This window comes from Centropristis striata, chromosome 19 (genome assembly GCF_030273125.1).
Source record: "Centropristis striata isolate RG_2023a ecotype Rhode Island chromosome 19, C.striata_1.0, whole genome shotgun sequence".
In the NCBI taxonomy this organism is placed as follows: domain Eukaryota; kingdom Metazoa; phylum Chordata; class Actinopteri; order Perciformes; family Serranidae; genus Centropristis; species Centropristis striata.
The window spans coordinates 25,651,129-25,678,627 of NC_081535.1; the positions used below are offsets into that span (position 1 = coordinate 25,651,129).

The 27,499-nt window shown below is 37.7% G+C and overlaps 1 protein-coding gene across 1 annotated transcript in view; it reads left to right on the forward strand.

The window, feature by feature from the left end:
* The window catches only part of dcc (DCC netrin 1 receptor), a 224,228-nt gene that overhangs the window by 34,597 nt on the left and 162,132 nt on the right, over positions 1-27,499 (forward strand). Inside the window, exons 4-5 of the mRNA XM_059358662.1 lie at positions 5,846-5,996; positions 6,958-7,094. Of these exons, the coding sequence (XP_059214645.1) occupies positions 5,846-5,996; positions 6,958-7,094 (288 nt within the window). The remainder of the gene's footprint in view (positions 1-5,845; positions 5,997-6,957; positions 7,095-27,499) is intronic.

Consider the following 27,499-nt stretch of genomic DNA (forward strand, 5'->3'; position numbering starts at 1 on the left):
ATAAAACCTGATTTGAAAAAATTTTTCAAAAGACACAATCATGCTCAATAAAGAATTTTAAATTTCTATGTTTTTATACTAAATACATTTGACCGTATCTCTGGTTTTAACTTGACCTTACATCATCAAACAAAAACTGTCATGGAGTTTCAAGCCAGCACTTTAGAGGGAAGCTGAGTCATGAAGAAGTCATGTGTTTTGATTGGCGACTCCAGAGGGTTAAACAACATATGTTAATGTGCAAGTGACAAAGCATTCCAGCGGCCATAGTAATGCATTTTCCCTGTCAGAGGCAAAGTAGGAAATGGTGCGATGGGGCGGCTGTGGCTCAATAGGTAGAGCGGTCACCCATTGACCGGAATGTTGGTGGTTTGATCCCTGACCATGGCAGCCTACATGTTGAAGTATCCTTGAGAAAGATACTGAACCCCAAATTGCTCCAGATGCTGCATCCATCGGTGTTGAATGAATTTCCAATGGTGGTGTTACAACCCGGCTCGTTTTCGAGAGCAGTGACATATAATTGGGATAAGAAATTTGACATTACAAAGTTGAATAAATGAGTTACTGAGCTCTTGGCTCAAAAGAAATGCTCTAAAGAACAAAAAGAGGTCAGCACCATAAACTTACGAAAAACAATGGATAAAAAAACAAACTAATGTTTAAACAAAGGATGTCCAACTCTTGGCACTCTGAATCTAACAAATTCACTTAGAAAGGTTCCAAAAGCACTGCCTGAACTAGTGATGTGAAGCCTTATGAACCATTTTCATTATTGTCTGCGTCCACTAGATGGTGCTCTCTGTTCAACAAAGAGCTTAAAGCGAACTCAATTACCATAGCTTCAGCTTTTTTCTTTAAACCAATAGCACCATCTAGTGGGCTCAGAAAATAATGACAATGGTTCATGAGGCTTCATTGGCACATAACTAGCCTGAACCACTCAGACAGGCAAGCAATACTACAACACTCAATACAATACAATACAATACAATGCTTTCTGTTAACATAAATGGTGTGTAACCAACAGCAAGGCGTACTGTTCACTGTTTCACAGCCACCATGAACTGTGGAAACACAAGCTATTTATAAAGTACAGCTGAGTTGATTGAAGACTCCTGATTGGTAAACTCAGTGGAATCACAGTTGCACCGATCACAGACGCTAGCGAACAGCAACCAGGAAGTAGACAGTTTTTGCTCCAAAAGGACCAATCCATGACAGAGAATCACACAGCTGGATTTGAATAATCGACAGATTCACTCATAGAAATAATACAATACATGCTAGACGGCAGCCAGCCGTTACAGTGGCAGGTGGCCCCAGTGTGCCCTGGTAGCCTCGGCCACCAGCAGTCTGTAGTGTAAAGCACTTTGGATAAAAGCGCCATATAAGTGCAGTCCATTTACCATTTACCATTTATAAAGCAACAAAGAACACGTTTATGGAGGACATCAGGTTGGATGGATGAGTCACTCTCACATAGGAGACCACTGTTTCCGGGCAGCATTGGTTTCTTTTAAGCATTAGCATGGTTGTTCTTTCGTCAACTATAAACTTTACTGCTCTGATTTTTTTGGAATGAAACATAAAAAAAGCTTTGCAGCGTTATTTCCACAACTTCCCGACATGATATCCTTACACATGGTGCATATAGATTCCTGAGATCTTCTAGGTTCATATGACACCAGTATCTCCAGTATATTCATAAAAAGCCCACTATGGTCTTTTTTGTTGTTTTTTTCTCTCTCCCTCAATCTCTTCTTCTTCTTCTTCTTTTCCTGTTTACTGGCGGATTAACCTACAGCATTACATACATTACACTGCCATCTTATGACCAAAGTATGTTACTGCAGCTTTGTTTATTTGCTGTAAACCAGCTGATGGAAACGTCTCTCATTTGCATTTTCTTTAATGCAACATTTCAAAATTTTGCTACAAATTCTCTTTGACTTTAATGGAACCAGTCGAGGCTGTCGTTTTCAGTCTGATAACTAACTTCAGACACAAGAATGGAGTGGGAGTTGAGAGACAATATCAATGAAAGGATTTTACAAGTAGCTAAATTACCTAAGCCAATAGAAACATCAATTGCTGATGGGTTCTGAGATTGCCTTTGACCGTCGTGTCAACTTTTGTCTGAAGTTGTGTTCTGCTCTCGGTATGCTCCCTTTTATAGGTTCTGCATTCATATGCAGCTATCTGTTTATAGAGAATATACTGGTTATTGAGTGTGCTTGTAGGAGCACACTATATACTATCCACCAGGCTTCTTCTTCTTCTTCCGTTTCATCTGTTTTTTTGGTCGAACATACACTAAAAAGGTATCAAATAATTTACCGGTTTGGTCATGACAAGTGTGCTATGACTTTTCTCAGGGTTTTCAACGGTTTTCAAATTTCTCAGCAAAAACACGCCAAAAAATCCCCCCAATGTAACCCTATAGAGAGCCTAGAGTGATGACATCATTGCTAGAGTGCAGAGGGAGAGAAAAAATTGTCAAAAAATAAATTTGGAAACTGCTCGAGGCCGCAGATACCACTCTATAGAAATTATTTATACATAGAAATATAGGGGAAATTTGTCTTCTCACTCACAATCCTCTGGTAAAGCTGTCAGAGTTATAGTTTGGGCGTAGGACGCACAGATGATCCGCCAACACGCACCAACAGCCTCATAGACCACCATGGTAACAAGGAGGGAACATTTCTGGAGGAAAGCACAGGTACCAGTTTCTCCTGATTGCTCAAAAAAGACAATTTCACAAAACACATATGTCGTCATTCAGGAAGCACTCAAAGTGAAGTCGGTTCAATGATAGGAACTACAATTTGGCCAAAAAAGCTTTCTGTTCGAGGGGCACTTTCAGCTGTTTTTCTCTCTCTCAGTTTTTCTCTTGCTTGATGGCTGCCAATTTTCCAGTTATGTTTATTTCATCCTGACTGCTAAAGTTCAAAGTTCTGAACTTTTTTATCCATCTTACTGTTTGGTTTCTTTACAATCAGCACCATAGTTTAACCCTCTGGAGTCCATCTATTGATCAGGGAGCTATGTTTATCTACATTAACATAACTTTATTTATATATTTACAAGCTGAGGGAACCAATTTAAAGTGCTGTTTTGTGTGAATTATTCACATTTTTAAAAATGTATAGTATTTCAAATGCACGAAAACTGTACATGTAAATAGACAAATGTATTGTTCTATTTTTTACATTATACATTATCCAGTATTTTTTACAACTTAGAACTGTTCTTAAATAGTATTTGGGAAGATAATGGGAATTGTATAGGCCCTGTGGATCCCTGGCAGCTGCACACTATGACAAAATGAATATTCAGACCTAAAGCTCAGTTTGTGCTGAAGAAATAATATCATGCATGTGACATGAGGACAGTTTAAAAGCTTAAAAGCTGCAAAAATGAATGCACAGGAAGTCTGCAAAATCCACCTAAGTCAATATCGACTCCAGAGGGTTAACAGAGCTGGCAGCTCTTCTTGTGGACATGTTTGTTGTAGGGTTGTCAAAAGTATCGATACTCAAAAAATACTAGATACGTTGTATCCGGATACAATACTCATTTTCAAAAGTATCGATACCCCCCCTACCTTTCGTTTCAAAGTGACCTATTACTGATGTTATCGTGGCCGTTGGCTCGCATTAATGTTGCCCGTGTTATTATTAGCCATTAGCCGCAGCTAGCAATTAAAGGTGGACGTTACGTTAATGATTATAAGCAACGTAAATAAATAAATAAATATCTCAGGCACGTAGTATGCCCATATTACGTTAATTGACACAGCCTCAGTATACGTAAGCATAGAGTTAATAAGTTTACATAAATGTTGGTGACTGAAAAGTGTTATTTTCTCTCTTGGAATCCCAGAATGAAGCAGAGAAAAGTCAACTTATCAAGCTTTCCTAATATTGTGCACAGCATACAACCTCAAAATATTGTTCTAGTTGTTATTGTTGTTTTTTGTATTTATTTATTTTTTGCACTACCTCAGACCTGAAGCTTGTTATCATAGTTGCAGTTTCTTTTTGCACTACTGTTTTTTTATTATAAATAATTAACCTGTGGTTCTGTTCATTTTTACATGTTGCATTTTTCTTGTTAATAATTTTAGGGTCTTTGTTTTTTTCTTTGTGGTATCGAAAATGGTATCGAGTATCGAATATTTTCCTGAGTATCGGTATCGAGTTGAAAATTTTAGTATCGTGACAACCCTAGTTTGTTGACCAGCTTCATACAGATACAATAATAAAGTTGCTGTTGTTGGGTTTGTGGAAGTCATTCTTGCATTAAAGGTGCTCTACCTGACATTCAGTGTGCAGGGATTGCCTCCACACAGCTCTCATTGTCTTTTCCAACTCATCACATATGCATGCTTGTAGACGCCCCTTGGCATCTATTTGTAATGTGCCGGGTACTTACATGCACTTACATGCACATGCAGCTGGGCCAACAAAGAACAGAGAGGTTCAGATTACACCACAAACAGAAAGGAATAAGACCTCATGCCTGGTCAGGACACCATTTATCCACTATGTCTTTACAGAGCAAATAGTTATTTACTTCTGAGTTGTACACTGTAAAAAACCCCCAAAAAAACCCTGATTGTTTTTATGTTAAAAAACGGCAGCTGTGGTTGCCAGAACTTTACCGTAATAAATACGGTGCAACTTTTTGGAATATTACGGTAAAATTATATTAGCACTGTTGATTTCATGTTTAAGATTGCCATTTTATTCCATATTTTACCATAAAAAATAAAACGTTTTTCCATCAAAAGAAACGCTGTTCTGCCATATAATTGACAAGAAAATACTTCATAAATGCTGCATAAATTAAAGAATTAAAGATTTTGCCATTAAATATTACAGTACATTTCTGTTAGAGATATGGTGTTTAGTACATTTAACAGTGAGAAAAAGTATTTTCACAAAAAATAAATGCAAAAATGATGGCTTGTATATATATTACAGTATATTTTTGCAAAAACAGTGACAGTGTATTTTACAATGGCGTAATGTATTGTAAAAAATACTGTTTTGCATTTACGGTGTTCTATTGTTACTGAAACTGAATTAACCCATTTATCACTGTCGTGGTTTAGCAGTTTGTTTTACCGTAAAATCTACAGACATTTTTTACAGTGTATATTAAAGTTTTAAAAGCAGTCTGCAGCACCTTTTAGTGTCACACCCTGTCCAGAATTTTTCCTGTAACCTGTTTTCTTGTTTGTATGTAAGCGTACAGACTAGCTGTCCATCTATGTCCTTTCAGCACCAAGGACAGAGACCACATCAACTATCCTCACCAGACTCACACACACACACACACACACACACACACACACACACACACACACACACACACACACACACACAGTGTCTGTCTGAGAATTGGACTGTAACAGTTTGAAGAAGAGTAGAAGCTGTAATAGTAGCATAATAATTGTCTTGAAAACAAATGTAAAATCACTTTTTAATTTATCATTTATGTTTAGGAAAGTAACTACAGCTGTCAGCTAAATGAAGTGGAGTAAAAAGTCCAATATTTGCCTCAAAATGTAGTGAACAAGACACATAAAGTAACAAAATAGAAGCACAGGTACCTCAAAATTCTACTTAAGTACCGTGCTTGAGTAAATGTACTTAGTTACTTTCCACCATTGACTTTAAGGCATGGCTGCAAAGTTTGGGTGAATACATGCATTTGGCAATATGGAAGCAGCTTCTCAATTCCTTCTCTCTCTCTCTCTCTCTCTCTCTCTCTCTCTCTCTCTCTCTCTCTCTCTCTCTCTCTCTCTCTCTCTCTCTCTCTCTCTCTCTCTCAGAGCCCGGAGTGGTCAGGAACCTCCAGTTCCTCCAGCGTCCGTCCAGAGTAACGTCCCTGCTGGGAACTGACGCCGTGCTGGAATGTTCTGCTTCTGGATACCCGACTCCGAGCATCCAGTGGAGGAGAGGAGAGGAGCAGATCCAGAGCTGGTCAGATCTGTTTATATTATATCACATTAGCTTTAAGATAATCCATGTTTAATCTACCTGACAACCAACAACATCTATTCTTGTCACATCATATTTATCGGCCCAGTCAATAGTATAAGTCCAGTGCAAGGTGATTATAGTTAACGAAAACTAAAGAAATAACAAAAACTAGAATTTTTTTTTTTAAAAACGATAACTAACTGAAATTGTACTGTGTGGTTACAAAACTAACTAAAAATAACTAAAATTAAAGTGAAAATGTCCTTCGTTTTTTTCTTTGTCAACTTTTTTCATATATAATCCAGTGTTTCTATTAGAAAGAGGATTCTGTTAGTGAACATGTAGGAACACATGGTAAATATGTTTACTGAGACTGTCTACACGACAACCAAAATTCAAATCACCTGGAACTGTAAGAGTTAATAACCTTATTGGGGCTGAGATGGATAAACCAAAGGAAATAAGGCAAAATGCATTATGACCTCTCTCTCACCCAACACATAGCCCATTACAAAACAACTAAAACTAACACTAAAACTAATAAAAAATAAACTAAAACTAAGCATTTTCAAAAAAGTAAAAACTAAACTAAAACTAGCAAACTCATTAGAAATACTAACTAAAACGAACTGACATTGAAAACAAAAATTCACAACGAAATTCAAACTCAAACTAATGAAAAATCCAAAACTCTTATATCCTTGGTCCAGTGATTAAATACAAATGTTTTTAAGATTAATGTCTTCAGTATGAACCACTGGGCTTAGACAGACAGGGAAGGGAAGTCTGAAAGTACTGAGGGACGGACTAACACTTTGTTGGCTTTGGTGTTTTAACAGATCAGGTGATAATACGAAAAATGTGGATTTAACCAGACTTAAAACAAACGTTTCTTTTATTGAAGTTATGAACTGATTAAACAAACCTGTTAAACATGACCTCACTGTTCTGTCTCCTGTAGGAATAAGAAGTACTCTCTGCTGGTGGGCAGTAATCTGATCATCAGGAGTGTCACCGACGACGACTCTGGCAGTTACAGCTGTTCTGCTGCCAACAAGAACCAGAACATCACAGCACACACTGAGCTGAGTGTACTAGGTAAGACAACGCACATTTCTGCCTTTATTTTTGTGGGATTGTTGGGGGGGGCAATGTTGCCTTTATTGTGAGTGTGGGTCAGAGAAAACCCATGGCCGCTTAAGTAGGGACTCAGTCTTTGTTCTACAATGTGAGCCTGTTTGACTCCAGATGCCAGAGTACCGATCCAATAGTGGTGTTTTGTTATGATAGCTGCTTGGCTCAGTGTGTGGAAGTAACTGGGATGTACTGAATTGTTATTTATTGTCAAAATATTAGATTGTGCACAAGCAACTTTGTGTTACCTATTCCATTGAGTAGACTGTATTATAATGGACAAGTGACCGTGACATCACCCGTTGGTTTGTGAACTGCCTGTTTGAGGCATAGAGTTCGGCCTTACACTCGTCGCCATCTTGTTTTCGGAAACCGGGAGCAGACCAAAATGTATGTTACTTAGCAAAGAAACCTGAGCAGCATCTCCTTGGAGTGTCTGTTTGTCCAACTAAACACTGAACAAGACATTTTAATGAACAAAATGTTCAAATAAACTGTCATTAAGTGAAAATACAGTGAAAGGGTCAAAGTTATGAGACCAAACCAGTAAATATCATTTTTTATATATATATAACCTTATATATAACTTTATTGACACGTTGCCGTGGATACGCATTGCTTTTCTTCTCTCCTGAAGACGTCAGTGACCTGTCAATCAAAGGTAGCCACGCCCCAAATCATACGATTCTTTGTCTTCTATTTTCTTCTAAATGGGGCCATTATTAGAACTATTAACATCAAGTTGTCTTTTTGGGACCATAGTGTTGTCCTAAAAAAAAATAATTCTGAGTTAATAAATCAAGTGCGAAGTTTTCTCATTTTGTATTGAAATGAATGGACCCAATTGCTTCTACAGCCGCCGTCAGCGCCCCCTGCATTCTTTGGTAGAATGCAGCTGAAGGCCTCACTGCTCAGACCCGAAGGTTGCCATCTTGTCTGGAAGTGTGTGGTGTTGCTAAGCTGATGACGGCGAATAGAATAAAGTGTATTTTCGCGAGGGGAGGACTGTAACCTATTTTATTGAGTGGACTGTTTCATAATGGTCCGGATATATTTAAGTTCCTTTTGCTATTTTATTTTGAAGGGCAAGCATCCAGAAGTGTCTTATTTGTCAAAACAATTCTTGATTGAATTTAATTTGTGTGGACACAAAATGCAGTTAAACAGTTAAAACGCAATGAATTGTATCACAAAATGCTTAAAATCGCAATAATATCGTATCGTGACCCAAGTATCAGGATAAAATTGAATCGAGGGGCTTCTGGTGATTCACAGCTCCATGTAGCACCCCCATGGAAAGCTAACACCATAATCAACACTAAACTGCACTAAAACAGCCAAATGTGTTATAGGTAGGTAAGTGATATGACACCTATTTCTACATGTATAGATTATGTAATTTTTATGCTCAAAAATCATGATGATTTATTTGACCTTTGACCCCAAAAATGTAGTTACTGCACCCCGGTTTTGCTGTAAAAGGTTCTAATTGTAATGCAGTAACCACAATGTTGTCGTCTTCTTTCAGCTTTTATATTTAGTTTTCAGTGAATAAACATTTTCAAATTGATTTTGTTTTAAGTGTATAGAAAGCTAACATCATAATCAACACTAAAACTATCTGAACTGATGAAGTGATTAAATCACTTCAACAGAGGGAATTGTGGGTGCGGGGGAATAACTCGGCTTGGCTGAGTCCTAAAATTATGGCCTAGGTTACTCACTGACAGGACCGGGTCATTTAAGGATAGGAGAGGTCAGAGTTCAGGGGAGGTATGCATGGGGGAGAAGCAAGGACAGGATGTGGAGGCTTCAAAACACACACATAAAGTTTGAAAGGTCAGTGAGATGTTAAATCTCAAGATGCTTGGTTAAGGGGTGGTAATCGAAGCATTCCACAAAAATAAATTGACCAATTGCGTTAAAGAGCCCACCCATTGTACGCGGTTTCGCCAAAATCGGAGAAGAATATATGTAACATCAAGGAAGTTTGTAATCACTCTGTCTTGTGGTGCCATCGGGGTCACTTTGCAGAGTCCATCGCTGAGCATTGCATTTGGCTATTATTCTTTCAATAAATGGTTAACTTTATTCATTTGTTCTGAGTGTTTTGTAAGACCAAGTTTAGGAAAAAAGAACCCGGGTGAGAGTTGGAGGCTGTATAAGCTTTACGCTCTAACAGAACCCTCATAAGAAATGGATTAATGTCCTCACTAAACTGGGTCCTCACATGGATAGAATTAAAAGCACACACACACCTTTAGTGCTCAACATTGTGTGGAAAATAAAAGAACGAAGCTGTGTCACTTCTCAGAGCCCCCTGGGGAGGAAATAAAAAACCCTGACTGGAAACTGTTAACAGCCTGTCATCCCCAAAACAATAAAAATAAATAATAAAATGTCTCTGTAACCCTCCGCTGACAGAAGCCCTCCTCTCTGCAGACACTCTCACACCAGAATCACATCCAGAATCAAATGCAGTCATGAAATATAAAATTGGAGCCTTCTGTCTGCTTCAGGAGGTTTTCATAAATAGAATATGTGTGTATTTATTGTCTGACTGCTCCCCAGCTGCTGGAGGATTCATGCTGCTCATGTATTCAGGTGTGTTCAGCGGGAAGTCAGCCGGCTCAGCCAGTCACACACACACACACACACACACACACACACACACACACACACACACACACAACAGATAGGTGTGTGTTGGTCATGTCGTGTGGCTCCAGATACCAGAGACACATGAGATAGATGCAGGACTTCCAGTTTGAGTGAGAAGTTTATGGGATTATCCATTTTCTAATAATTTAATCTAAGGGACAGGTGGAGAGAAAACAATGCATTTCAATTGAGTTTAATTTTGTTTATAAAGTCACAGATTAATAGTGGTGATAGAAGTATTCAGATCCTTTACTAAAGTAAAAGTAGTAATACCACACTGTGAAATGACTCCACGTGTCAGGAAGTTGTCCAAATAATGCTGCAAAGTTTGACTATTTTTTGATGTGTCATGGAGATTTTCAAAGTGGTCATGTGACCTCTGACATCATGCTATCTCAATTAAAAAAATAGGCTTTCTGTTCAATTTGTAAGTTCAGTTTGACTGAATACTTTGTTGGTCAGTCTGTGGGTTTGACCCTCATTGTGGAGAAATAAAAAGACTGAAGTGAGATGAATAGACTGAGAATTTTCTCTTATTGATCAAAACAATTCTTGATTGAATTTCATTTTGTGGACACAAAATGCAGTTAAACAGTTAAATCTCAATATATTGTATCTCAATACTCACCACATCACAAAATCACAATAATATGGTATCGTGGGGCCTCTGCTGATTCACAACTCTAGTGAGTAACTCTCTAAGGTGTATTCAGTTGTCTCCGTAACACCTCCATGGTCATCCGTCCTCGTAATGACAATTAGATAGCAAATCTAACGATGATGGTGACAAAATGATGGAGCGAAAATGATTAGTTGAGAGAAACAATCTAGTAAACATCTGTTTGGGTGTTTTAAATTGACGGGTAGATTTGATTCTATTGCCTTTCTTAGTGTTAGGGGACTGTTGAGTCATATACAGAGCATGACAAGTTATTGTGTAGCAAACAAAGTAATAAATGTCTTGTTTTGGGGCTTTGGAGGCTCTGTAGATGTTGCTCACAAATTGATATACAGGGCTTATCACCAGACAACTACATCAGATTTGCATTCATTTATTATTTTTTTTGCCTTTAATGACACAAAGACAATATTTTTTCTGTAAAGGGAGACTTGAAATCAAACAGAAGCAGCTGTTGTTTGTTCGACTCTCGAGAGAAAATCTGCAAATTAACCTTCGGGTGTTTTCAGTCTCTTTCCAGCTGGGCCTCCCCGCTCATCTCCGTCCTTTCATGTCTTTGTCTCGGCGTCCCCTCTGAGTCTGTCCCTGTGTTCACATCACATTCATATTCTGTTTACGCCGTGCTCTCAACACTCGCTGCCTGCAAATATCACAATGTTTACAATAAAACAGGAGGAGTCTCTGTCTTCACTTTGTCACATCTGGGATCTGATGTTAGAGCGCTGTCTTCTGACATGGAAACATGTTAGTGCTCATAGGATCTGAACAGATTTAAGACCTTCTTAAAGTCACTTGAGGTTTCTAAAATGTATTAGGTGCACACAGTGAATGCAATTTCCAAATAAATATACACTGTAAAAAAAATAAAAAATAAATAAAAAAACAAAGAACAAGCAAAAACAACTAAAACAAAGCGGGTCTCATGCTGGGTTAAACAAAAAACAGTAAATAAAAGTGGGTTTTAAAATTAATCTCAATTTTAAAATGAATTTTAAAAAAACACAAAAAAAAAAAAACAAATACAAACAAAAAATAAAACAGAGCAAAGGCTCATGTTTAGTTAAAATAAAAATGGGTTTTAAGATTAAAAAAACGTGTATTTACTTTTTAAACTGTCTTGTATAACGCCTTAACAGGGACTTAACTGCGAGTGTGTGGCCGGTGTACTATTTTTAGAACAACCTGGTCTCACAGAAATCCGTGAAATAGCCACGGATTTCTCTTAACTCAAAATCTGTGGATTAGCTACAGAATCGCTCAAATTTCCGTGAAACTGACACGGATTTCGCTACAATGCAAGTTTATGACAGTCATATCCCGTGGCTATTGGTTTGTTCCAAGTCACGTGACTTTCAAGGTCCCAGCGGTCAGAACAAAAAACATGGCGGACAGTTCTCTCATTTTTAGTGAAAAATCAATATTTTGACTTAGTTTCTGCATAAAAATTGATTTTGATCACATTTGTAGCGAGAAATATATGTTTTATTTTCTAAATATTCACTCAGTGAATGTACATAATCACTTTGTATGTTGGAATAGCCACGGGATATGACTATGTCATTAACTTGCATTGTAGCGAAATCCGTGTCAGTTTCACGGAAATTTGAGCGAATCCGTGGCTATTCCACGGATTTTGAGTTAAGCGAAATCCTTGGCTATTTCACGGATTTCTGTGAGATCATGTTGTTTTAGAACGTGCCACTGTATCCCGAGCCGCGATACATGCATGTATCAAGGTTATTATAGTTAACAAAAAAAAGAAAACTAGAATTGAAAAAACATTTTCGTTAACTGAAATTAAAATAAAAACGAGGGTTTAAAAACAAAACAAAACAAAAAAAAAAACGATAACTAAATGAAACTGTATTGTGTGGTTACAAAACTAACTAAAATTATAGTGAAAATATCCTTCGTTTTCGTCTTTGTCAACTTTTTTCATACATAAACCTTTTTGGTTGATATGAAATCTATTTCATCTATCTGGTTTTATGACTTAATAAACTTATTGGGGCTGAGATGGATCAGACAAAGGAAATAAAGGAAACATTTATTGTGATTTTTTTTAATCTCGCACCCAACAAATACCCCATTACAAAAAAACTAAAACTAATAAAAACTAAACTAAAACGAAGCATTTTCAAAAAATAAAAACTAATTAAAACTAGCAAACTCACTCTAGAAACAAATTAAAACTAACTGAATTTGAAAACAAAATCACAACGAAATTAAAACTAAAACTAATGAAAAATCCAAAACTATTATAACCTTGACATGTATGTGTCGTAATTTGTGTTACTACTGACACACGACCTCTTCTGTCGTTTAAGTTGGAGAACTTGTTGAAAGGAAAGATTGAAGGAAACTATAAAACTATAAAGCTTGTTTCCTTTTCAGATAATGCTGAGCTGGGTGGATGATCTAAGCCAGTAGTTCTCAACCTTTTTGAGTCGCGACCCCCAATTTAACATGCATGTTGTCCGCGACCCCCGCTCACTTTATATTTTATTGTTACTTTTAATCTAAGTCCTTTGCTAAGTTTAAAGGTCCATTCTGACCTCCTGAGTGTGTAACAGTCAGCTTCAAGCCAGAGACTCCTTGGAAAGTAACAACTTGATACTTTGGTATTTATCAGAAAAGACACAAAATAACCCAAAAAAGAATCAAATTGACCACAAAATGATCAAAAAAGACACAAAAAATGACCAAAAAATTACATAAAATTAAGCAAAAAAGGACTCAAATTGACCCCCAAATGACAAAAAATGACCACAAAAAGACACAAATTGACCAAAAAAGACACAAAATGATCAAAAAAAAAGACACAAAATGACCAAAAAAAGGAAACAAAATGACCAAAAAAAGACATTAAATGACCAAAAAGACTAAAACACATGAACACTTTAACACAGTGGAGACAGAGCTGACTTCCAAAATGATTTGGCGACCCCCACAAATCATCTCGCGACCCCAATTGGGGTCCCGACCCTAAGGTTGAGAATGGCTGATCTAAGCAATAAATAATCCTAATAATAACCAAACACAATGACACAACTGAAACACAAGTTAAAGCAACTGATAACTTTTGATTAAAACCAAAATGCATCTACACAGAATGCAAACTCTACAGGCTGTATACCTGCTAAATTCACATGATATCCCATTAAATTCTTACTGTCACATTTGACCTCAAACATGGAATATTTTACCACACATTGAACTTTGTTTAACTCTCCAGAGTCCTCCCTGGCCTCCAGGAGCCCCTAACACACCAGCTTTTTCCCTAAAATCCACTTCCAGTCAGTGAGTAGGTTGTGCAGATCTCGTCAGCATGTGCCTGTGGTAACAGAAAAGAAAAGAGAGGGGATAAAATGACAGGAAGTAAGAGGAAATGAGGAAAAGGAAACCAATTAAAAGAAATCCCACACATAAAGCTGATGTGAAGGATGACCCTTCTGTGTGAAAATATGGAGACTGACTCTGTGGATTTTGCACACCTTATATATTTTAATCTGTTTTTCTGTCATTTCTCCTCATGAAATGGTCTTTGATAAAACATTTCAGAGCTGAAGCAGGATTTAAACTGAGGTTGGTCTTATCGTGATGAGCCTGGAGCTATCTGAATGCACTCTGGATATATTTATTCATCCCTCCATCTTTCTGTCTTTTATCTCTTTCTGACTCATCTGCAAATTAAATATATTTGATAAGGTCAAAAGTTTACTAACACACCACCTTTTTTAACCTTTTTGTGGGGATAACATAACATACAGTTACACAAACTCTCAGGAAATGTTAAAAGTTTCATCTGATACTCACCATGTTTTCATTTTAACCCAAATATTGTTTTTAATTCATAAATTATTTCTATTCCTCTCTATGTCATTACACCATTTGTATTATTTTTCAGCTACTTTGAAGCTACCTTTAATAAAAATCGACACTCTCTGTGTATATGTTTCATATTAAACGCCTTTTAAGGCTTTTTCTGGAAGGCTTTATGAAAACGATTTGTCGTAGCAATATAACAAATTAAAGTTGAAGCAAATGGAAATTATGAGGCAGTGAAAATATTTCTAAGTGGGCCATTATTTAAGACTATTCTTTGGATAGAGGCTTTTGTTTGAATTTCATGGTATGTGATTCAGAGGGTAAAAAAGCCCTCTGAGCTATGAATGAGAAAATGTATTTTTATAATTTAAATTTTTTTATTATTTAATGATTTTACAGTTACTGAGCCCAACAAGGACATTCAACACAGTGTTTATTACGGTTTAATGCTCCAGTATTAAATATGGAAAAGCCATAAAATTCTGTGTTGGTAAAAAAAATGCATTTTGATGAGAAAGTTGGACACGTGACAAGCTCACTTCTCCAGTGTCTGCCTTACATTTACATTAAACTAATACAGAATAAATATGTTGTGCTAATACGCCCCATTACACTTAGTTTTTCTTTCTCCAAACGGAGGCAGTTAAAGCTGATGAATATCCATAGTGGTGATGTATGGAGATGTGTGTGTTCTGACTGCACAGGGCAGTGACCATGATGAGATGATTAGGATAACGAATGTGCGTGTTGTTTCCCATAATAATGAGTGCAGCCCGGCTCATTAGCCAGTTCCTGTTAGCAGCTTAATGAAAGCAGCAAGAAACATAGCCGGCACTGCAGCTATCAGTCATATTCAGTGTGCTGCTGTCACAGCTAGCTGCTGCTGCTAGCGCTGGATGCTAATGGGAAGAAAAAGCATATGGGGTGGACAATAGAATGTTGTTTTACCAAAAAAAATCATCAAAAGCTCATACAAGATCACCACACGTCCCACTGCTTACCAACAATGCGGTGGTGTTGTTGTAGTGCATTTGTGTACGTGTGCATGCTGGATATAGTTATTTTGCATATTGTATATAGTTCTTGTGGGTTTGTGTGTGTGTGCATGCTGTTATATAGTTATTTTGCATGGGGCACTTCAATTTTTAATCCGTCCGTCCATAGGTCAAGACTGCCTCCTGACCAGGTTCCACAGAGGTTTTCCCCAACTCAGACTCAACTCAGACCCCCAAGTATACATGTTTACTCTTGGAAAAAATATTTTGAGCATGACTTTATCAAACGATCTGATTTTGTCTGTATGCAAATGAGCGCATATTTGACGAGTTAGGCCTCATTTGCATATGTAAACATTAAAATACAAAAAACATGCAATACATTTTTTTCTCCTCTTAACATAAGTAATCAACTGTAATCAAGTTATCATGGTGATATCTATTATTTAATTTTTTTACCCTATTCACCTGTGGTGTCTTGACTTTATTGACTTATTATGCTAATTATGCAAATTGCCCAAAATGCAACTTTTAGCAGCCAAGTTAAATTCCATCCATTAGGCCTATAGATGACATTTCTGCAATAAAACTTTAGGGTACTCAACATTTCTGGGTTTACTATTTGGCCTACGGGGATTACGACTAGACTATTAAGGCTTTTATAGTGTTATCAAAAGGGGGTTACAGTGGTGTTAGGGGGTCATCCCTATGTTCCCCGGGTCCTATGTTCCCTGCTCGGGGACCCTTTTTAAGAAAAAAGGCCCTTTGTTCCCTGTTTTTCCCAAAAAGGGTCCTATGTTCCCCTGTAGCAATAGATACCGGGGAGCATATGACCCTTTTTCTGAAGAATCTAGCATTTAAAACTAGGATTGCTCATGTTTGTGTTATTATGTTACAATGTTTTGATGGTTTTACAGTGTTGCCAAAGGGTGTCATAGTTTTTTAGGGCAATACAGTTTTGTTATAGTGTTCTTAGGGCAGTTTAGTAATAGTTTTGTGAGGGAATTATACTATTATACTATCAGTGTTGTTTTAAGGGTTATTTAGTGTCATAAAGTGGGGTTACACAGTGTAGTGTTGTGTTTTTACGTTGTTGTTGCGACAGTGTTTTTTAAGGGATCTAAGCAATGGTATAGGGTTAACACTGTTGTTAAGGTATTGTTACAATGTTGTAAGGTTGAAGTTGTGTTGCCATTAGGATGTTAAGGTGTTGTTAGGCTATTATAGTGTTGGTATAGTGTTACCACTATAGTGTTGACATAAGTGCATTGTCCCAAGTGTGTCATAATGTTGTCACTAAATGTTAATAGTAAGTGATGTTTATAATCATACTCCAGTGTTGTTACGATGCACTGTTAAGGTGTTAATGCAGTGTTTGTGTCCTAGTGATGATATATTTATTATGAAAATGTTTTAAAGAAATGTTCTGAGAAAGTTTTTTGGCCCCTTGCAAACTGAGCATTTTATCCAAGTCTAATCCATTTATTTTTGAATATGAATCTGACACTGTGTGGGTTTTCTCTGATCTTCTTTCTCCGGCTTTCCAGTGTTCCTCTTAAGCATTACATGCACCAGTTTTATTGCTTATATTTGTTCAAAAGAGCTGCAAGATGATAATATCATTAGGTTAACTTTCACCAGCCTATTTTATGATAGTGTATGACTTCAGAGTCTTTAACTTGCAAGTCTGATACCAGGGAGTCCATGCTGTGGTGCAGCCACTTCTTTACTGAAGCTGTACACATTGGTATTTAAAGTAAGAGTGGTTTGGTGTTAATTGAAACACTGCTAATGCAGCTACAATTTCACAGCAGTTGATCAGACACACAACTCAAACACTAAACGCACACACACACACACTCAGACTAATTCACAGCAGTCACACACAGATTGGTTAAGTCGCTGTTAGTCTGCTGTGATTGTCTCACTTCATCGTGGAATCATGAAGTCCCTCTCTAGGAAAGACAACACACACACACACAAACGAACGCACAACACACACACACACACACACACACTCCTGATTGTGGCCTGCGGGGCTCCTCTCCTGATTAATTACAGGCTCTGTGAATTACTGTGGGTGTTTTAGAAAACATTTAACGAGCTGCCAAACTCCCCCGCTGAGCCACCGGCCGGCCTGCTTCCACTCGCCCAAAAAGACGATTGAAAGACATGAAAGAGAGAGAGGAGGGGCGGGTAGAGGGTCACGGAGCTCCTGTAGAGAGGGGGAAGTCTTCACTAATACAGAGGGAGGATTTAAGTCCGTCAATATGTCCACCAGTCCAGCCAAAATCGGGACGTATTTAACCAATCAGAATGAACAAACTGCCAAAACTGTTTCTCTGTGGCTCCGCATCGGATAACCATGTGGAAGCTGAACACAAATAACCTCAGTTTAATTTGAAGTATCATGGAGAGTTGGAGGGGAGAAGAGGGATAAATATCACTTAAGAACACAGTGTTAAATAAAAAGTGTAATATTAAATAGAGGATAAAAGGTAGTGCTCTGTTAGTGGATTCTTATCACATTGGTAACAGTGTAATTTAGGTGGTGGCCTTGGTGGAGGTTTGTGCTCTACTAGTGCACTTCTAGTATGTTTTTGCTTTATTTTCTCTGGAATCATATGAGGTACACATTCACACAACAGCTTTAAATAAGTACAACCATTTGTGTGCACTTCATCTACCACAATGCAATGGGAGGAGACACACAGGAGACACACAGCCAGGCAGAAATGTGCTTTTGGCATGGAAATATGAGACTTTGACAGCAACACCATATGGACTATTCCAAAAGTATTACGTTTTTTAGAATACAATACTTAATTTCATTCATTCATTAATTTCGCTCTCATTCACTTCTACGGACTATTTCGAGTCCAAGGATATTTTGGCTGCCATGGTCAGGGATCGAACCACCTGACCTTCGGCTCAGTGGGTAACCGATCAACGCTCTACCAACTGAGCCCAAAAACAGGTGGGCTACAGCTGCGTAAGACCACTTTATTAGGTACACCTTGCTCGCTAATGGAATGGCTGTGAATGTTTGCATTTGAATACATAAGGAGAACTCCTGGGGAGTTAAATAATGATATTAATAATGTACCAGCCCTTAAAATTCACTTTCATTAGATCCATCTTTGTGCATTTAGTAGAGAGAGAGGATGTAGTGAGTCCAGGGTGTGTTGAGCTTAGCTAAGCACAAAGAATAAGCAGAGGAAACTGCTAGCTCAAACAAAAGTCCCTTTTGTTCCTTCCAACAACTCTAAAGCTGTCCGACTTACACGATTTCATTGAACAGCTGTAGAAACAGAAAAAGAACACACAAATGCTGGTTAAACAGTTAACTTTAGCATCCAGAATTTCTTCATCCTTTCTTTTTTTTTCGTTCTTTCCTCCCTCTGCTATTTCTCCGCTCAAGTTATAAAAAGTGATTTTTAGACAGGCATTTAATCAAGTTGTTGGTGCCTTTGGGGAGGAACTGAGTCACAGTTGGATCTGTTTGATATCACATTGGCCTTGATTTAACCTGCCATATTTGTTTCATATTTCAGTCTGTCTCTGTGTGAGTGTGACAGGGAGCCTGATGACACAGGAGATAAAGCAGAGGCATATAACACTGACGGAGAACATGTAAACCAGAAATGTTAGACAAATACATGATTCTGATTATAACAGAATCTGGTTCGGTGCAGTAATATTTATATCATAACTTCAGATATTGGCTCATGATCATAATATTTAGAAATAAGTTTTTTCTAATTAATTAGTGTGGAATGACAGATTGGCAGATTTACCAAAAAGTAAACAAATGTAGACATAAGCTTTGATGTGCACTGTAAAACAATGCTCGCCTGATGTTGCACAGGTTTATTTTAACTCATGATCTGATGCTTTAAAAACCTTGTGTGAACTCTTATGTCTTGACAGCTCAGTGAGTCATAGCTCCGGTTAAACACTGAATGATTCGCTGAACAAATCTTTTTGTACGTTTCAATGATGGATTCTAGTGATTCAGTACACTGAAAAGTAGCGATTGCCAGTGAAGCTTCATGAACCATTTTCATTGTTTTCTGAGCCCAATAGATGGTGCTCTCTGTTCAACAAAGAGCTGAAAGCACAATCAATCACCATAGCTTCAGACTTTTTCTTTGAACCAATAGCACCATCTAGTGGGCTCAGAAAATAATGAAAATGGTTCATGAGGCTTCGTTGGCACATCACTACTGAAAAGAACTACCATCACCACCACTAGCTTGAACTAATGTATTCTGCTGTGTTGCCAATTCCTCAGTAAGGAAAGTAGCTATTGGCTGTCCTAAAAGTCGCTAAATGACATCATCGCCTAATTTGCATAATTGACCATGTGCATGTAATTGTAATGTAAGCTGTAGGAGAGAGGAATAACATTGTGGGAAAAACAAAAAGTGAGTAAAAAAACACCCTAAATATGTTTGGAACTGCAAATGCACCCAAAAGAGACTGTAAACCAGCCAGTGGCGACTTTGCACATGTGCGATTCATTTGCAGACTGGATGCTGAGGGGTTAACATCTCCTGCTCTGACTGCAGCTGGGAGAGACTGCTGCGGGAGGACTGGGCCGCTTATGAGTGCTTTAGGACCGCTGCTTGGTGTGAAGAGTAAGAACGAGTCTAAGAGTCAAAAAGGCCCCCAGGGATTTACTAGACTCTGGAGTTGATGTATGGTTTTCGTTCGTCGCGACCGGACACGCAACTGTGGCCGCCGTCGCTAACTGTGCACAGCGTGAGCAGCTGATCATAAACAAAGCAGCATGGCTAATTATGCACAGCGTCTCCGCTGATCATAAATATAATGATCCTGAATCAAGTGTTCGGTGCTTGTCGTAAACAAACAGAAATCACTAAGTGAACACTTCCTGCAGCAGCAGCACATACATACTGTACTGCTACAGAGCTAACTGTTAGGCTATTAGCAATTTGCAGACTGGACGCTAAGGGGTTAACATCCCCTCCGGCTCTGCAGCTGGGAGAGACTGCTGAAGGAGGACTGTGCTGCTTCGACTCGTTCTTACTCTTCTTAACCCGCGGCTCGTTAAGTAGAGTAAGAACGAGTCTCCAAAAGTCTCCAATAACACCAGAAAAAGACACTAGATTTGTCGCTAGTCGCTTTTCTGAAAAAAATAGTCGCTAAGGGGTCTGAATAGTCTGTATATATAACAACAAAGTCACTAAGTTGGCTACACTGACTGTATATACTCCTTGATTAATTTTCCTTGTGATTCCCCAAATGTGTTCCACCATGAATCCCATAACATCAGGTGCCCTAATGAGGATCTTTATAGGGCAGCAGATTAATGCAGTGGTCTTCATTTCTCCATCCAGTTTTCCCTCTGGATCTGTCTTTCTTTCTCAGTACTCAGTACCCACCTCCCTCCGTTAATCAGCGTGTCTTTAGCAACTGTCCACATGTTACAGATTAAAGTGTCGCCGGCTCTTCGGTCACGTATGTTCAGACTGCTTAATCTGCCGAGCATGCTGCTGCTGTTCATTTCTGTCTGCCTGATCGCAGGTTTTTAATGTCGCCCCTGTAGACAAATCAAATCATCTTGACCGATCCTTTGTCTCTTAAGCTTTATAATCCAGGATTTGAACTCAATCAAGTCATAGCCGGGGAAAAAAAGGACTTAACGTGACTTTGAAGCACGACCTGACCCTGACAGGAGCAACCCGCTCTGTGTTTACTACCCATCATGCACCGTTTGAGCTTAGAGTCATTATCAAATATCACTCACCGTGTGTGACCTTGTGGAGGAACGTCTTCTCCAGCTCGTCCTCGAAAAGAACACATGAAAATGAAAAGTGTTGAGGTGATCAGTTACAGACATCTGTTCATTCTTACCATCTGTTGTTGTCTCTCTTGGTGCTGAAGATTGTTTCTGGATGTTTGGGAGGAATCTTGAGAGGCTCCCATTCTCTCTCGCTGTCAATTTCATTTGTGTTTGCTGCTCTTAATCCTGCCATCTGTGTGTTCTTTTTGTCTGGGAATTGATATTATGTAAAATCGCACTCACTGCTGGTTGGAGGTGAGTTAGAACTGAAGGTTATCGGTTTAGGCACAATCTGTTGTTGTGATTTTACACTGCAGTGATTTCTGTTTCCTCCAGGGTAAGAACGAGTCTAAGAGTCAAAAAGGCCCCCAAGGATTTACTAGACTCCGGATGTATGGTTTTCGATGGTCGCGACGGTACACGCAACTGTGGCCGCCGTCGCTAACTTTGCTCAGCGTCCGCAGCTGACCATAAACAAAGCAGCATGGCTAATTATGCATAGCGTCCACTGGTCATAAACATAGTGATCCTGAATTAAGTGTTCAGTGCTTGTTGTAAACAAAGAGAGATCACTAAGTGAACACCTCCTGCAGCAGCAGCACATACACACTGTACTGCTACAGAGCTGACTGTTAGCCTATTAGCAATTTGCAGACTGGATGCTAAGGGGTTAAAATCCTCTCCGGCTCTGCAGCTCGGAGAGACTGCTGCAGGAAGACTGTGCTGCTTCGACTCGTTCTTACTCTTCTTAACCCGCGGCTCATTAAGTACAGTGAGTTCGAGTCTCCAAAAGTCTCCAATAACACCAGAAAAAGTCGCTAGATTTGTCGGTAGTCGCCTTTTTGAAAAAATAGTTGCTAGAGGGGTCTGAATAGTCTCTAAATATAGCAACAAAGGCACTAAGTTGGCTACTGAAGGTTATCGGTTTAGGCACAATCTGTTGTGATTTTACACTGCAGTGGTTTCTGTTTCCTCCAGGCTGCAGTTTGTATCCACATTCAGCAGTTGTTTGACCTCTGACCTCGCTCTGCTCTCTCTCAGCCCGTGTTGGTTTCGTCCTCTCTATAATGTCACAGTCTGTCAGTGTCCCCCTTTCCTGCCTGTTTGTCTTGTCGGCAGCCATTACCTGTTCGTCCGGGCCGACAGCTCCAGCTGGGACGGACAGGTGAGGTCGTCATCGGGGTGTCTCGGCCCAGCTGCGTCTCTCAGCGGGAACACAACTCTACTGATCTGACAGGATTTGGGTCGTGGCTGTCGAACAGCGAGGGTCATGCCGAGTTAATTACACGTTAAAAAGATCCACTATGGCATTCTGCAGTGACGACCACTGCTGTCCAATAAAGTGCTGCTACTGCAACCAGCTGGACGTCTGTCTTCCTGCTGTGAGCTGCAGCTGAGGAAGAAACACCCAAAACACAAGCTGTCCTTCGTTTTACTTGTCCAGACTGCAGAGAACAATCAGTCAGAGAAGTTTTTATTAGTGGTGCAAATCCAAATGACAGCAGAGAAAATAACAGCCTCAATAGAGACAGCTAAAGAGAGTGTGAAGCACTTCAACCCTTCAAATCTATTTTTGGTGGACTGTTTTATAATGTATCAATTACTGACTACATGGTGTATGGAGTGGTGATGAAGACAGTTATTTTTTCCCCAGCCACCAGGCTTTATCCTCGTCATGTCAGCAAGGTCTGATTAGTTCAAATTTATTTTTTTATTTAGCCAGACTAAAGACTAAAAAGACTAAACAACCATATCAGCTAATACATCAGTATTTACCACAGACACAAACACACACACGCACGCACACACACACACACACACACACACACACACACACTAAACTGTGTTTTTCTTTCTTTCTTCCTCTTATTTTGTATTTTGAGCAGGTTCTGCTGCTGCATGCTCTTTCAAAATAAAAGACCGAAACAAAAACACACCAAAAAATTCAAAACACATATTTAGGCAATATTGACGTGGTTAACTAAAAAAATGTTCATATACTCCGCACATTATTGACCTAAAGTTATTAAATAACCCTTTCACACACATCCTGACTTTTACCCATGGTCAATTTGTAGTTAAAATGTTGTCATGTCTATATGGAATAAAAATATTTAGTGTCTGAATAGTGTATTGTTTATGGATTATGTTGGGTTTTTTGGTTCAGGTTTTTGTTAATCAGCATCTGAAGAGAAAGTAGGGATGTGTGTGTGCCTCCTCATATTTTACTATTTCCAATAATAATAATAAAAAAAAAAACATTCTTATATTCATATTTTGTGTGGCAATATTCATGGCCGCCAAGTATCGATATTTAAGAATATACTGGAGAAACTGGTTTTATATGAAACTAGAAGATTTAAGGAATCTATAGGCACCATGTGTGTTTAGTTTATTCAGTGGTTAAATGAGCCCTGGCTTGAGAAATTAAACCACTGCTTTCATAATTGCATCAATAATAATAATAATCTAATAGTATATTTGACAATCTGAGTGGGGCCAATCAGCATAACGAGTACTTTTACTTTTGATACTTTAAGCACATTTTGATGCTGATACTTTTGTACTTTTACTTCAGTAAGTTTTGACTGCAGGAGTTTTATTTGCCAACCTTGAGACCTTAAAAAATAAGGATTCTAGGACCTTCATGGGGCTCTAGGGTCCTTGAGTAATAGAAATGAGAATAAATTTGAACCCACTTTACTAGAGGGGTTTTATTTAAGACTGAATACATATTAATTGCCTGCAGAAGACCTCTATCTGACACTTATTAGCTGTAAAACAATGTGATTGTAGCTTTTAGACTAACCTCATCACAAGTTCAAATGTATTTCAATATCAGGGGAAATTTATATTTTGACGATTTTTTTCAAAGGGTACATTAGACTGCTCTTAGAACAAAATGTGGGGATGTGGGATAGTGTTGGGCTTACCTTAAACTATTTGAGTTGAGTTCTCTCTAGTGATGTACCAATGAAGCCTCATGAACCATTGTCATTATTGTATGAGTCCACTAGATGGTGCTATTGGTTTAGAGTAAAAGGCTTAAGTAATAGTAATAGAGTGTGCTTTCAGCTCTTTGTAGAACAGAGAGCGCCATCTAGTGGTCTCAGAAAATAATGAAAATGGTTCATGAGGCTTCACTGGTTGGTACATCACTAGTTCTCTCACATGTGAATGGCTTTGTAATCCAGAAACATGTCCTTCAAGGAATGTTATTTTTGCCAATAACATGGCCAATTTTGAGGGAGGAACCCAGGAGTGGGGAATGAAATCGGGAGTCGTTTTGGGAAGTTGTCGAAATAACGCTGTAAAGTTTGGCTTTTTTTATGTTTCATTCAAAAGAATTTAGAACAGCGAAGCTTAAAGTTTTTGAAAGTTTGATATAATGCTGCAGTTGTTGTCGTCATACATGTTTGATAAAATCGTATCGTAGGGCCTCGACTGATTTACATCTCTAGCAGTTGACACTCCTCGCCTTCTGTCTCAGTTATTTCTGTCAGAGCTGCTGTCACTCATCAATCTGTTCCTGCTTGAGCTCCCGCCCCAACAGCCAATCACATTAAGGGAAAAGTGGCTAGATGAATTAACAACCAGTTATAGGCCTATGTATTAAAATAAACCGTTTAAATTTAACTTTCAAAGCTGAACTAAACATGTTAATGGTGAACAGAAGAGATCAAAACAGATAAGACTAGTTGGATAAAAGTTAACTTTATATAGTTAACTTTATATATTATGTATATATATATATATATATATATATATGTGTGTGTGTATATATATGTATATGTACATATATATGTATATATATACATGTATGTATATATATATATATATATATATATATATATTGCGATTAAAAAAACCCAAAAAACTTTAAATTCATCATGTTTTTTATATTAAATATGACCTGAAAAAAGTCACTAAAGCTGTCAGCTAAATGTAGTGGAGTAGAAGTATGAAGTTGCATAAAATGGAAATACTCAAGTAAAGTACAAGTACCTCAAAAATGTACTTCCACCACTTACAGTTACATCCACCACTGTTCTTACCAAATAAAACTTAATCTACTTATAAAAAACAGCACATTTAAAAAAGGCATTCTAGTCTTTAAGTGGTCACTGATCCTGTAGCCATTTCTCTCTCTTTCTCTCTCTTTGTGATGAAAAATTATTTTACCTCAATTTTGTTCAGAAATGAAGGTTAGGCTTAGTTATTTTCCTTTTCAGTGTGGGTCAGAGGAACAGTAAGTGAGCATGTTAGATCTTAGAATGAATTATCATAAAGGCTTGTTTTTCCCTTTCACCCTAAGCGCTAATTTCACATTCAGTGTATTTTCATAATTACCCATGTAGGACCAAACAAACAACACACTGGTGTTTTATCTATCTCGGGGACACCATTAGTTTCTCCCTTGTTGTTCTATAAACCTGTCCCACTCACAGATCCTCCCCTGCTTCTACTTCCACATCTTAATTTAAAGATTTATTACTGTTCGCATTTGTTTTGTGCTCGCTCAGTACTTCTGTTGGAAATAGATATAACAAAAAAAGTGCAGAGAGAGAAAGAGCAGCAGTGTGAACAGTTTGAGTCCTGTAATGAGGAGTTTTCGACTCTGCTGAAACACGAAGCGGCAGAGTGCCTCAGTGTGATACAGAAATTGTTTCCAGAGGACTTTTTCACTGACGAGCACAAATAGAGTTCTCTCAGCTGCAGGAAAAACAACACAAAAAGCCTTTTCAGCCAGTTGATTGGCAAACAAGCCAAACAGTTAAGGCAGTCTACTACATGTGGTGGTGGAGAGTAACATACAGCTTCACATTCAATATATGTCCCATTCTACTTTAATATAGAGATGTTACATGTTTGACTCCACTCCACTTCATTGATTAGGTATTTAAAATAAGCTTGCCTTGGACAGTTACAACCAAAGGTGGAAGAAGTATTCTGATCCTTTACTTAAGTAAAAGTACTAATACCACACTGTGACATTACTCCACTACAGTAAAAGGCCTGCATTCAAAACTTACTGAAGATAAAGTACAAAAGTATCAGAAAATGTACTCAGTAAGTATCGAAAGCAAAAGTACTCATTTTTACCACTCAGATTGATTTATATATTCCAAATATATTACTGCATTATTTATATTGATGCATTTATGTAAGCAGCGTTTCAGTTTTGTAAAGAAAGGTACATTGAACTGCCTAATATACTGTTATGAGGTTTAATTAAAAACACGAGTCTTATGATTTTATATATATATATATACATACATACATTTCCTCAAGTAGTGCACTTAAGTATAGTTTTGAGGTACTTGTACTTTACTTGAGTATTTCTATTCTATGTAACTTTTTACTTCTACTCCTCTACATTTAGAGGCAAATATTGTCTTCTTACTCCACTACATTTAGCTGACAGCTTTAGTTACTTTTCAGGTCAAGATTTAACATACAAAATACATTTAAAGTGATGAGACTTTTTTTTTTTTTATAAATTAAAGCACATAACAATATATAAAGTAATTAAAATGAGCCCTATGTTGGCAACAGTAAAACACTGCTTACATAAAAGAATCAATAATAATAATCTAATAATATATTAACTATTTAACAATCTGAGTGGGTCCATTCTGCATAATGAGTACATTTGATGCTGATACTTTTGTACTTTTACTTCAGTAAGTTTTGAACAAGGTTATGATAGTTTTGGATTTTTTCATTAGTTTTAGTTTTCATTTCGTTGAGATTTTTTGTTTTCAAATTCAGTAAGTTTTAATTAGCTTTTAGTTTTTTGGAAAATGCTCAGTTTTATTTGAGTTTTTATTAGTTTTATTGTTAGTTTTAGTTTTTTGTAATGGGGTATTTGTTGGGCGCCAGATTTAAAAAAGTCACAGTAAATGTTTCCTTTATTTCCTTTGTCTGATCCATCTCAGCCCCAATAAGTTTATTAAGTAATAAAACCAGATAGATGAAATAGATTTCATATCAACCAAAAAGGTTTACTCATGAAAAAAGTTGACAAAGATTAAAACAAAGGACATTTTCACTATATATTTAGTTAGTTTTAGTTAGTTTTGTAACCTCACAATACAGTTTCAGTTAGTTATCGTTTTTTAAAAAACTCTCGTTTTTATTTTTATTTCAGTTATTGAAAATATTTTCAATTCTATTTTTTGTTAACTATAATAATCTTGGTTTTGAATGCAGGACTTTTACTTGTAGTGGATTAATTTCACAGTGTGGTATTAGTACTTTTACTTTAATAAGGGATCTAGATACTTCTTCCACCCCTGCATGGTCCACATATTATATAAATGAAATGTTAGCAATACAAATATCTTTCTAACAGCCGACCACTACAGAACTGGTGTGCTTTGGGCGTCCGGAGCTG